A 13,778-nucleotide genomic window follows, 5' to 3' on the forward strand; every position below is an offset into this window, starting at 1 on the left:
GGTATTTCGTGAGAGGGGAAAAATCTTCATGGATAAACAGAACCCCATCCTTATGAGGACGAATAGCCAAATAAGACTACATCCTCATTACCGGGCAAATAGGAGAAACCTGGGCAGGCCAACAATCGTAACCAAGTACCTTTCCCTGTTTGGTCCGTTTTACTAGACCGAGTAAAAATCTTTAAAGTAGTATTTGCCAGAACAACATGTTGCACTTGCAAACCAGAATGTTTGTTTATTTTGCTCTCAGACACAATTTCAGAAATCCGCAATGCTGCAAAAAAGGCCAAAGTAAAAACAGCATTAAAAAGGATAGCTTCAAAAGAGGAAAAACACAATGAGCTAGTAACTGAGCAAAAAGATGTGAGAACTTCAGGTGTGATAGGACACCTGTCATCCACCCTACAATGTGATTTTTTTTTTTTTTTTTTTTGTAACCCTTAAGTGCTTGTTGCACGGAAAAGTAAGTCAAACAAGAAGTTAAATTGTTCAATTTTTGAAAAAATGAAATGTTATAAATATGAGACCATGAATAATCTTTAAACATTAAAGATTTCAAAAATAATAAAACTATATGTTCAAAACAATCAGCTAAATGAACTCCTTTAGTATTTAAAAATTGCAACCAAAGCAACCAAGAAAACCAATAACCGGACCATGAGGCTGCAGCCAGCGATTTTAAAATGTTATTTGAAACTAGATGAGTTCCCATAAAACAGTTGGGCAAGGAATTCCGATAAAATCCGTTGTCTGTAATAGGGAGAAAAAAGGCTCCATCTGTAAATGAGAAAGGGCATCAGCTGTCTCATTAGCTTTACCTGGTATGTATTTAACCTTAACCCATATATTCAGACAGAGGCATTTATAGACCAGGTAACGCAGAAGAGCAATTACAGGTGGTGATTTGGAAGATAAACAGTAAACGGCAAACAAAACACCCCTGTTGTCTGTACAAAAAAAGGATTCTTTTGTTTCCAAAATGTTCACCCCAGATTTCCAGAGCAACAATCAAAGGGAACAATTCAAGGAGCACTATGTTTTTACAAAGTCCCCTGTGGAACCAACTCAGTGGCCAGGAATCCGCACCAATGATCACCCCAGATTGCTGCAAAGCCAATAGAGCCTGCTGCGTCGGTAAACAAGCAAAAATCCCTATCCAAGATGAAATCATCCTGCCAAAAAGCTCTCCCATTAAAATGATTTAAGAACTTCAGCCAAATAAACATATCCTCTTTTAAGTCAGTGGTCAACCTAATATGAGAACAAGGGTTCTTGTACCCTGGAATAGCCAAATACAGTTGTCGAGAGAAAATGATACCCATCGGTAAAATACGCGTCGCAAAAGCCAATAGACCCAATATAGACTGCAATTCCTTCAATAAAACCTTCTTTTTACGAATACAGGACATAAAAAGATTTGTCAATTTTTAAACTTTTTCCAAAGGCAGCCTAAACTCTTTCTCTACGGTATCGATAGTGATACCCAAGAAATCAATGCAAGTGGTAGGCAAGATTGTTTTTTCAGATGCTAGTGGAATACCAAAATCCCTGCAAGTATCAACAAAAATCAACAACAGAGAAAAACATTGGGAAGAATCGGAAGGCCTCATAAATAAAAAATCATCAAGATAATGTATTAAAAATTGGGACCCTGATCTATACGACTTTACCCACTCCAAAAAAGTCGAAAATTCCTCAAAATAAAAACAAGAAACCGAACATCCCATCGGCAGACAGCGATCAAAATAAAACTTTCCCTGAAATTGAAAACCCAATGAATTAAAACAACTAGGGTGAATCGGAAGAAGTCTAAACGCAGATTTTATATCCGCCTTAGCTAATAAAACAGAGCCACCTAACAATTTAATCTTTTGCACTGCTTGCTCAAAAGAAGCATAAGATACTGACGATAAATCGTCAGTGATCTGATCATTCTGAGACGACCCCATAGGAAAAGACAAGTGATGAATCAAACCATAAGTATTAGGTCCTTTTTTAGGCACTAAACCCAATGGGGACAAACGAAAATTAATAAAAGGAGGAGAGTCAAAAGGGCCATAAATTCTACCTATCGAAAACTCCACCTCCAATTTACTACGGACTACTAAAGGTAAATCTGAAAAACAGATTTTAAATTATTTACCATAGTACAACCCGCACCTAAAAAATGAGGAATTAAAAAACCTACCTCAAAACCTTTGATGAGAAGATCTGCTGTCTGCCGATTTGGATAACGCTAAAGCCATGGGAGCATGCTTGTTAAAATCACTGGCGTAATTACTTTTAAGAAAAAATTCCCTGGGAGGTTGCTGCTGGTTTGCTGAGGATAATTTTCAAAAACACTTAGATACAGGATGCGACCCTCCACAGATAGCGCACTCATGCTTGTATTTACATGAAGTAAGCTATCATTAAAAGAAAAACATATACCCTTCCTGTACGGTACTGTGGGTGCATGTGCAACATTACCTGTTGTTGACCTGGGAAAATTTGATTTCTGCAGAAGGAAAAAGTTAAGCCACAAACCTACGTCTTTGGAACCCCACTGTAAACTGGGGTACGCTGACAATTTATGACGAAAAGCTTCATCATATGTAAACCAAGAAAAACCTGAAAAACACCGGTAAGCCTCCTGTAAGCCGGGGCGGCACAGTGGTGTAGTGGATAGCACTTTCGCCAAGCAGCAAGAAGGGTCGCTGGTTCGAATCCCAACCATGACACTACCTGCCTGGAGTTTGCATGTTCTCCCTGTGTCTGCGTGGGTTTCCTCCGGGTACTCCGGTTTCCTCTCACACTCCAAAGACATGCTGGTAGGTTAATTGGATCCTGTCTAAATTGTCCCTAATATGTATGAATGTGAGTTAGGGACCTTAGATTGTAAGCTCCTTGAGGGTAGGGACTGATGTGAATGTACAATGTATATGTAAAGCGCTTAAATGCGTAAATTGACGGCGCTATATAAGTACCTAAAATAAATAAAAATAAATAAAATATGTTGAAAAAGGCCCGGACTACGGTCTGGAAATTTTTCACATAATACACTGGCGAAAATGAAAAAACCTTGTAACCAATTTGAAAAAGATTTGGGAACACTTCTGCGACAATCGTCTTCAATTTTATCACCCTTATCAAATTTCAAAAAAGGCTCTTTACCTGATGGTAAAAGTGATAAAATATCCATAAATTCACCTTTCCATATCTTATCTTTTAACCGTAGTAGGTAAATGAAAACCCAATGGTGATAAAACACACGGCATGGATTCCTTTAAATGAACACCAGGCAAAACGCCAGCACTAGAGGAATGTGTAGCTGATTTACCAGTGTAAATAATATCCTCAGGTGTATGTAAATCAGTTGACCGCACAGTATTATCTGCTGACCAAACAACCGCAGCTGGCTCTTGAACTAAATTGCCGTCAGCAGGGGCGTTGCTAGGTCTGCAAAAGATCTGGGGCTAGAGCCCATAGCAGCGGTCACCAACCTTTTTGCATGCCCGCGGGGGGGGGTAAGCAATTTTTCACGGGCGATGGCTGGTGTTGGCGCTTCAATCATCATGGCACCATGGTTGATATGGTGTCAGAATGATTGAAGTGCATTATTTCTATTGTTACATTCTAATATTTATTGAAGTGGTTCAACTCACCATACTGCAGAATCAGTGGGAGCCCTGGGCTTGTCACTTGCCACATCTCCTGCCACCAAATGCAGCGTGTCACTTGCCACCGTTGTCTGCCACTAGATGTGGATTGTCACTTGCCACGTCACCTGCCACCATTTGCAGATTGTCACTTGCCACATCTCCTGGCACCATTTGCAGATTGCCACATCTCCTGCCACCATTTGTAGATTGTCACTTGCTAACTGATGTGGATTGTCATTTGCCATGCCAGCCAGTACCACCAAATGTGCATTGACGCTGCATTGGTGGCAGGCTAACAGCACTGGTGCATTTAGTGAGAGCAGGAGAGTGCTGATGTGGGGCGGGCAGTGAGAGATGATGTCATCTCTCTGCTCCCCACCGTACCTCCGATATTGTAGCAAGGGTGTCTGACTGCAAAGTGGAGCTCCACGATGACAGGAAGGATGTGACCTCCACTCCATCGTGCTGTGAGGGCAGAAGAGCGCTGATGTGTGGCGGGCAGTGAGAGATGATGTCATCTCTCTGCTGCTTGCTGCACCTCGCTCCCAAATTGAAGAGGCCTGGCTGTGAAGAGCGCTGATGTGGAGCGGGCGGAGAAAGATGTCATCTCTGCTCGCCCGCTCGCTTCTCTCCTCTCCTCTGCCTCTCTCATGCAGCCAGCCTGCCCGCCCTCCGCAGCAGCCACAACCCGCTGGTTAGGCAGGGAGAGAGACTCAAGGCTATGGGCCCCAGATTCGGGGCTATAGCCCCAATAGCCACCCCCTAGCAACGCCCCTGGCCGTCAGTATGAGAAGATGAAAGAACAGATGACACAGTATGATTCAGAGAAACAAGAAGTTTGTGAATGTAAATCTGACAGAAATTTAGATAAGTAAGATGATTTACTAATCATTTGTGACTGAAGAGTCTCACCTCCTGCTGCAGTATCAGGAATTACAGATGACATGGGCTGCTGAGATGTATGGAGCACTGGAATGGTACAACCAGCTGCTCCGGTGCACTGAGCAGCTGACACTGTCGTGCTGTTATAGGCTACTGGGTTTGTTGATCGTTGCCCAGGCGACCAAGCCGCTCTCAGCATCGCTCGTTGCCTAGGTGACGCCGTTCCTCTAGGGGTTTGCCCTGGCTGGCTCCTCCCCCGCAAGCTCCACCTTCTGGTACCTCGTCATCGGGCCGCTGTGGAATACGAGGGGCTGTCTCCGCCTTATGCTGTGACGCGCCCCTGGCTGGCACAGGGCTGAATTTTCTGCACCAAGTGCGCCGCCTCTTGTTCAGCTGCCCCTCTACGGCTCCGCCCACTGGCTCATCACCAGGTCCCCGACCTGGAAACGGAAGTTCGGCACCCGACTCCTCCTCTTCATCCAACAGCGCATCTTCTGGCAGGTCTTCCATACGATCGGCGCTGTTCATGGCAGAAGCCCCCTCGTCTTGACCCGCAGGTAGTTACAAGCAGCGCCAGATCCAATCTTCTCCTCCTGCCTCCACCCGCTCCAGCAGCACGAGGGTCTTCATGTCACTGAAAAGGATCAAACAGTGGATGTATTACAGCTCCCCTGCCCTGTATTAAAGCCCAAGTTCCGCTGTTGATCCTCTTCAAACAACTGGCCCTAGACCCCATGGTCTAGCTCTTTATATAGGGACCCCTTGGAATTCCAGAATGCTCCAAGGGGTCACATGACCCTAAAAGACCTATCCTGAACCCCAATTTGTTCCAGGGGTCACATGACCCCAGTTGACCTAACCTAGTTCAAAAGGCTCAAGAATTCTAGAAAATTTCAGGTCAGCTGACCTTTGAAAACCAATCACAGGCTTTCCCGCTATTTTACCACTGCGGGGAGCCTGGAAACTGCTCCTACCACAATCCCATAAGGAAAAGGGGGGCCTTAAGACAGACTTACCCCCTTTTCCCCATATTGTCTTCGCCTGACTTTTCATAACTGCAAATTTTAATACCTCTTCATTAGCTCCAGCACATTTTTACCTTGTGATTGGGCTGTTTAGGAGCTTACCAGCTGGTTCCTGGTGCATTAAAGACAGCGATTACTGTAATTTTTTTTAAAGCAGTGGTCTACTCTTGGGTTAGGTTTGAGCTATCATTAAAAAAAAAAAAAAAAAAAAAGGAATTTACGCCAGAGATAAAAAGGATAATCCTGCCACTTTATAAAACTCTGGTTCTGCCGCAGCTGGAGTACTCAGTCCAGTTCTGGTCACCAATCCTCAGAAAGGATGTGCTGGAGCTGGAGAGAGTCCAGAGAAGACCAACTAAATTAATATGGGGCCAAACAGGAAATTTTTAACCAAACAGGGCATGCATCCAATCAAATGTGGTACTGTTCAGATATTTTGTCAGCCAGCACAATAGCTGCAGCTGGAGATTCATCCATCTGCACTGGATGGAGGAATGATTGGAAGAATCCGTTCAAATTTTTTTTCGTTCAGCTTGCAGGCTGAATGAAAAAGTCTGTGTGTGTATAGCCAGCTTTTTACCTACCTGGTTATGGTGGCACTGGTGCAATGCACGTTGGTAGTTTTGGGTTAAAAGCAAAATTTGTAATCTTTTGACAGATAAGACAGGTCAATAAAAAGTGATTAAAAAATTAGATTGTGTATTTAGCTATTTGACTTTGAGCTTTAAACTAATCAACTACACTAACGACTACTTTATTAGATCTGTAAACACACAGATCCACGTCCTGTCAGAGGAGAGGAGACTGATGATGTGTCCCTTGTACATAGGGACACCGATCGGTCACCTCCCCCAGTCAGTCCCCTCCCCCACAGTTAGAATCACCTCCCTAGGACACACATTAACCCCTCGATCGCCCCCTAGTGTTAATCCCTTCCCTGCCAATCACATTTACACAGTAATCAATGCATTTTTATAGCACGGATCGCTGTATAAATGTTAATGGTCCCAAAAATGTGTCAAAAGTGTCCGATATGTCCGCTGCAATATCGCAGTCACAATAAAAATCGCAGATCGCCGCCATTACTAGTAAAAAATAAATAAATAAAAATGCTATAAATCTATCCCCTATTTTGTAGACGCTATAACTTTTGCGCAAACCAATCAATATACGCTTATTTCGATTTTTTTTTTTTTTTTACCAAAAATATGTAGAAAAATACATATCGGCCTAAACTGAGGAAAAAATTGTTTTAAAAAAATGGATATTTATTATAGCAAAAAGTAAAAAATATTGTGTTTTTTCAAAATTGTCGCTGTTCTTTTGTTTATAGCGCAATAAATAAAAACCACAGAGGTGATCAAATACCACCAAAAGAAAGCTCTATTTGTGGGAAAAAAATGATAAAAATTTCATTAGGGTGCAGTGTAGCATGACCGCGCAATTGTCATTCAAAGTGTGACAGCGCTAAAAACTGAAAAATGGCTTGGGCAGGAAGGGGGTGAAAGTGCCCTGTATTGAGGTGGTTAATGTTGCTGTAGGCCTCTTGGCAGCCTCCCTGACCTGTTTTCTTCTTGTCTTTTCATCAATTTTGGAGGGACGTCCAGTTCTTGGTAATGTCACTGTCACTGCCATATTTTCTCCACTTGATGACTGTCTTCAGTGTTCCATGGTATATCTAATGCCTTGGAAATTATTTTGTACCCTGCTGCTGAATGATACCTTTTAACAATGAGATCCCTCTGATGTTTTGGAAGCTCTCTGTGGAGCATGGCTTTTGCTGTAGGATGCGACTAAGAAAATGTCAGGAAAGACCAACTAGAACAGCTGAACTTTATATGGGGTTAATCAGAGGCACTTTAAATGACAGGTGTGTACTGACCCCTATTTAACATGAGTTTGATTGTGATTGCTTAAAGCGTAACTCCACTTTCGTGGGGAAAAAAAATTGCAAATAAAGAAAAAGTAATATAGAACGTATAATTGCGACACTAATCATATTGTAATTGAATGTTATTAAAAATTACCTTTCCTTTTCAATCTGCAGCCACTGTAATTTTCTGAGAATACATTGCAATATGGCTATATGGAGTTGTTCTGTACACAGAGTGTGTACTGACCACTCCCCAGAAACATCATTTTCTGCTTGTGTGATTGGCTCACCAATTTTCCAAGAAGTCTGCCTAAGATTCAAGTCAGATTTCAGCCATCCCCTGCAACAAAAAGGTTATTTCTGGAGAGATACTTTTAATACCCTGTTTCCCTGAAAATAAGACCTAGCGTGATTGTCAGTCATGGCTGCAATATAAGCCCTATCCCCCAAATAAGCCCTACCCTGTTTTCCCGAAAATAAGCCCTACCCTGAAAATAAGACCTACAAGGACTTTAACTAGGGCTTATTTGGGGGGTAGGTCTTACATTGCAGCCATCACCGACAATCACGCTAGGTCTTATTTTCGGGGAAACAGGGTAGGAACGTGCCTAAAGGGATGCAGGCCCAACAGATTTCCTTATTAGTGCCCTGCAGCTGTCACAGCTGATTTATAATTATGGAACCACTCCCATTAGACACAGAGAAACACACAGTGATTTCTTCAGAATAACAAAACATAGCAACATAGTTTGTTAAAATCCTTGCAATGTACAAAAAAAAAAGATTTTAGTTTGTTTTTCAATTAAGTTGCACCGTTTATAGGTCACATTAAAAGGTAGAAAAAGTTCTGAAATTATTTATCTTTGTCTCATTTTTTTTACATCACAGAAATCTGACATTTTAACAGGGGTGTGTAGACTTTGTAGCATTTATCTGCTGTCATTCCTGGTGACAACCCTGGCATCCTTGCAGGACAATTTTTAAACATTATCTGTAGAATACTTATGCCATTTCCCACATTACTATCAGTTCTGTAAAACCAGTTATTTTTATTAGATTGTTCAAAATGTTTTGGTATGTTACTGCTTGTGTATACTCTATTAATCATGCATTGTAAAATTCCTTGTCTTGCAGGTGATTCTCAGTTCTTGGCTGAACATGTTGGGTAGTATAATACGCTGTCTCAGTGTAGCATCATTCGTCAATAACAGGCAGAGTCCTTTGATTTATTTATTTTTCGGTCAGAGTCTTTGTGCAGTGGCACAGCCACTTGTCCTGTTTGTACCTGCCAAACTTGCTGCTGTGTGGTTCCCAGAGCACCAGCGAGCTACAGCAAATATGATTGCTTCCATGTGTAAGTACAATTAGGAGCTTATACTCTTTTCTGATATATACTATACATACTTAACCCAGCCATTTCTAGTTCAATTCAATTACCTTACTAACTGAAATGTGTACTTTCTTCCTATGTTGCTATTCACGAAGTCCAAATTGAAGCCCAAACCATGAATGATTACTCAAACACATGAATTCAGACTATTTACAATGTAACCTTTTATTTTCTATTTTACATAGCAAATCCATTTGGCATATTTTTAGCAAACGTACTGTCACCCGTAATTGCTTCTAAGGTTCAATACGTTCCAGTAGTAGTAAGTGCAACTACATTTTTTTCATTCTCAGCAGTTCTGTACTAGATACATTTTATTGATAGGTAACTTCTTTTATTTATTTTTTTAAGATTGGCGTCTATGGCATACCTGCTGTATTTGCTTGCATATTAGCAACAGCGGGAATTAGTAATAGAGCTCCTCCAACACCACCATCAGCCAGTGCAATGCATTCCACCTCTGAGCCATTCTTTGCTGGTTTAAAACAGGTATGTAGTGGGGACAAGACCACAGCAATGGGTTCATTTATAAAAACTAGAGCAAGTACAAGATAGCAACCAGATATTTTCTTTCACTTTATTGCATCAAAAACCTACAGCTAAGGCCCCATTCACACTTGAGCATAGCATATTCAGGAGATCTTATTTTATTTTATTTTTTCGTGTTTTAGAAACGATGTGTCATATCAGAGCTTCTTTGGGTCTGGATTGTACATTTCTTCCCCCATAGAGCTTTATTATGCAAGTGGCTGAAAAATGCACATAACACATAATTTCTCGCATTTTATCAGGGTCTCATATTGAAGCCTATAGGTCAAAATACCCACATTTGTCTGAAAGGAAATTCCCGTACTTTTTTAAACAATAGGCACCTGAATTTCGTGCAAACTCAGGGAGAATATGAAAAATGAATGCAGGTAGTGTCAAGGTGTTGCATTTCCTAGCATTAGAAATACATAGTTGATCTGTTAATGTGCTTAGTTACAACTTTTAAAATAAAAAAAAAAATATATATATATATATAATATATATTTATATAGAAAATGAATGCAAAAAGATCCAGCTGAGTTTTTTTAGTCTGCATTGAAGCAAGTTATCTTGTACCAGAGTGGTATATTGTTTGGAATAGGAAACATTATGCTCAGCATGGAACCGGTTAGAAGGCCAGTGATATCTTGGTAATCTTCTGCTGTAAATGTCTTCTGCTTTAAAGTTGGCCATACACAGATCAAATTCTGTCTGATTCCTGCTGCGGGGACCCAAATTAATTTAAAATTGCCCTCTGGGCACCACTTAGTTCAACAAAAGTACATTTTTCAGTCGACTTTTGTAGATGGAGGAGAGCAGAAACTTTTTAGAAAGTTTTATTTTTTCATGCTAATTTCATGCAATTGAATGCAAGCATTGTTTGAGTGTTCTGCCAGCTACTCGTGCCAGCCATCAGAATACACTTGCCAGGACTGGAGATTCGTTCATCTATGCTGTTCAGAATACAGTAAATGGGGGAATTGAATGATTTCTTTTGTTAAACCCACATGGTTATGTAAACTACTAATCCATTACCTTTCATGTAATGGAGATGAACAAAGCCAGACATGTTTAAAGTCCAGCCTGGGTGGCACCAATGGCTCCCTTTACAGATACAGTGGAGAGATGAGTGTAGCCACCCAGGGACAGGAAGTGTGTTATTCACAGGACTACTAGGTGAGAATATAGGGAAGAGGGAATAAGGCCTGAGAAAACAAACGAATGCAGCCAACACATCAAAAGACTAGTAAGCTGAAAAACATTGCATTTTTGTTTTGAGTTGTTTTATCAGTGTTTTAAGCGATCCCTGTTGACCAGACAAACTCCTTTTAAAGGAAGTCCACTGTTCTAAGAAAAATATGGATACTACCATTTCCGATTGCCATCAAAAAATTAGGATTGGCTAACTCATGTTTCAATAGAATCGCTGACTAAAAAAGCATTCAGCAAATGAAATAAGAATGATGGGGTTGATTTACTAAAATTGGAGAGTGAAAATCTGTTGCAGCTCTGCATAGAGCTTCTAAATTTGGCTTCTTCACAAAACCTGGAAGCTGACTGCTTTCTGTGTAGACCTGAACCATATTTTGTACTCACCAGTTTTAGTAAATCAACCCCTGTTCCTAGTCAGTGTCTTATGAAGTAGTGGAGCCACTGGGTAAGAATAAGGGTCTTAGTGCTTTTTGAATAGGATGTAAATAGTGGCAGCCTCCCTATTTTGTAAGCAAGGTTTACCTAAAATACTATTAAATACAGATAGTATTAAAAAGAAATTTGTTTGGATTGCTTAGTCTTTGCATAGATGTTGACATGAAAGCTACATGCCAAGGAGGCCTAATTGCTAGAACTGGTGCATACTGAAGTTTTTTATTAATGTGCAATAACATTGTGTCATTTACAATATATATTGTGTTTTGTAGCTCTTGAAAAATAAAGCATACATTATCCTAATGATTTGCTTTGGAGCGGGCCTGGGTATTTTTACAGCCTTTAATTCGTTCTTGGAACAAATACTGTGCTTTAGAGGATATCCAAATGTAAGCAGATGGATCTTTTTTGTTTTTTTCTTTAATTTATTTACTTATGCAAACTGTTTAGTGATTTAAAGCTCCCAAAAGGGTCAGTCCACCTTAAAGAGCAGAGCAAAGTTACCAATAAACTTCCCAGCACCACAAACACACATTTCTGTCTCTCCCAACACCTCTAGGAGCAGGAGCTGTTTAACCCATGAGTCCTTCAAGTCATAGCTTACAGATCTATAGACAATATGAAAGCGCTAGTGCTTGATGATTGACCCATGCTGTTGCTTTGCCTTTTTTGGAAAAGACAGGTTCACTTTAAAATGCTCAGGACAAACCAATGTAATGTGCCTAATTATCAGGGCACACAATATGATGCCTAAAGCTGTCCATACATTATACAATTTTCCTTTAGATTTACAAAAACCATATATCATGAGGTCTAACCTAAACATTTTCAATTTGTATGCAATCAAAAAGGCCCTTGCACTACATAGTTAAAAGGTAAATCTAAAGGAAATTGAATAAGACAATTGTATAATGTATGGCCAACCTAAGTTCTCCAGCCCCTTCCTGATGAGTGCATGCATGTGGGTGGGATGAGGTTTAGGCAAGGTTTTTATGCTTTCATTCGCTCTGTTCATTTTTTGGTATTAAAACATACTCAAAACCTTTAAAAACACATGTATTTCATATGTAAATAACTTCATAGCCACATTTTGTACCAGAAACATAATGTCTGCCTTCTAATAAACAGGATATTTATGCAAATAAATGCAGTGAAAAAAAGGATGCTAAAAACAAAAAAAAAAAAAACAAAAACAAATCCTTGGGTAAACTTGTGAGCAATATATAAACAAACTTTATGTCAATGCAAAAAATGTGAGAAAAAGTGTATGTTAACACTTTCACCATGAATCACCTAAAACGCATTACACTCTTATGAATATAGATTTGAAACAAAACTAGTTTTCAATAAAACAAATAACTGCAGTAAATCCAATTCTATGTGTCCTTATGTCTTCTCCACAAAAACACTTCAGAGAATAACAACCTCCACTCGTGAATAATAGTTGAACACTTACCCTCACATGTTGACCTCTTGGGTTACAGGAGGTCACAAACTGCATGCATAGGATAGCATCTGCCTGGGGTGTTAAACCACCACAATGGACAATGTTATAAATATCATTCCCCAAGTCTGGAACATCCCATTTAGGCTGACAACACACATGGAGGTTCAAGCTCTATGGTCTCATAAACACAAGAAGAGAACATCTAGTGCTATATTCATCTTTGTTAAATATGGTAAAAATCCACTCACATGTATCATGTGCGAAATACACTTTAGGTACCGATCAATCTGCATTCACTCTTTTGGCCCTGTGTATCGGGGTCCCGATGGGCTGTGTGCAACTTCGCCCACCTGCGTGATGATGTCAAAGCATCCAAAAGCTTTACGTGTCACATGCTGATGGCCTTCCACAGAAGCTTCTGAGGAAATCAGCCAGGACATAAAGTGGGTGGATCCTTTGGTGTTATCACACAGGTGAAAGGTGTGAAGCACATATTAGGGCGTGCTGGGTCTATTAAAATTGATAGGTAGAGAGGTTTTTCTCGTGGTGACATATTTCATATAAATGTTTATTTTTACACTTAGTGCTTGTGATCCTGAACTTTTCAACTTCAATGTTTGTTTTGCAGTATATATCGGGCTTGTGTGGGGCTCTGTTCATTCTTGCAGGGGCTATTGGAGCTCTGGTATTTGGCCTTTATGTTGACCGGACAAAGAAGTTTACAGAAGTTGTCAAAATATGTTTTGCTTTGACAGCATTGTCATTAACAGCATTTGCTGTGGTACGTATTGTTGTCTTACCTTTATTTAGGGTTTAACATGAAACATGGTTGCATATACCATCTGCAACCCCCCCCCCCTCCCCTTATCTAAATTGTGGGGTGCATCTGTCAGGGGAATCCTTTGATTGTTTGCATTTAGCGCACAGCTGTATCATCTAGGTCTGGGTTGGGTTCCTACAAGTCCCATCTGTCATTATTGCTTACCTTCTTCCCTCTTTAGTCTGCATTTCAGCTGCACTTTCTCCAGCCAGGTACAGGAATCCATTGAAGGAGCCAGTGCATTGTACAACGCACCAATTGGGGGTGCAGTGCTCTGCAGGCTTTAATGCAAACAATTATTAAAGGGGTTGTAAAGGCAGAAGGTTTTTTATATTAATGCGTTCTATGCATTAATATAAAAAGCCTTCTGTATGCATCAGCCCCCCCAGCCCCCCTAACACTTACCTGAGCCCCATTTCTATCCAGAGATGTCCACTAATGCCTTGGCCGTCCAGGACTCTCCCTACTGATTGGCTGAGACACAGCAGTGGTGCCATTGCTGCTGTCAATCAAACTCAGTTAGCC

The 13,778-nt window shown here is 40.5% G+C and overlaps 1 protein-coding gene across 1 annotated transcript in view; it reads left to right on the forward strand.

Annotated features, from left to right (window-relative positions):
- Positions 1-13,778, forward strand: part of SLC49A3 (solute carrier family 49 member 3) — a 46,407-nt gene that overhangs the window by 17,851 nt on the left and 14,778 nt on the right. Inside the window, exons 3-7 of the mRNA XM_073591912.1 lie at positions 8,556-8,775; positions 8,997-9,073; positions 9,163-9,300; positions 11,259-11,375; positions 13,062-13,214. Of these exons, the coding sequence (XP_073448013.1) occupies positions 8,556-8,775; positions 8,997-9,073; positions 9,163-9,300; positions 11,259-11,375; positions 13,062-13,214 (705 nt within the window). The remainder of the gene's footprint in view (positions 1-8,555; positions 8,776-8,996; positions 9,074-9,162; positions 9,301-11,258; positions 11,376-13,061; positions 13,215-13,778) is intronic.

Source organism: Aquarana catesbeiana, linkage group LG01, assembly GCF_042186555.1.
Source record: "Aquarana catesbeiana isolate 2022-GZ linkage group LG01, ASM4218655v1, whole genome shotgun sequence".
In the NCBI taxonomy this organism is placed as follows: domain Eukaryota; kingdom Metazoa; phylum Chordata; class Amphibia; order Anura; family Ranidae; genus Aquarana; species Aquarana catesbeiana.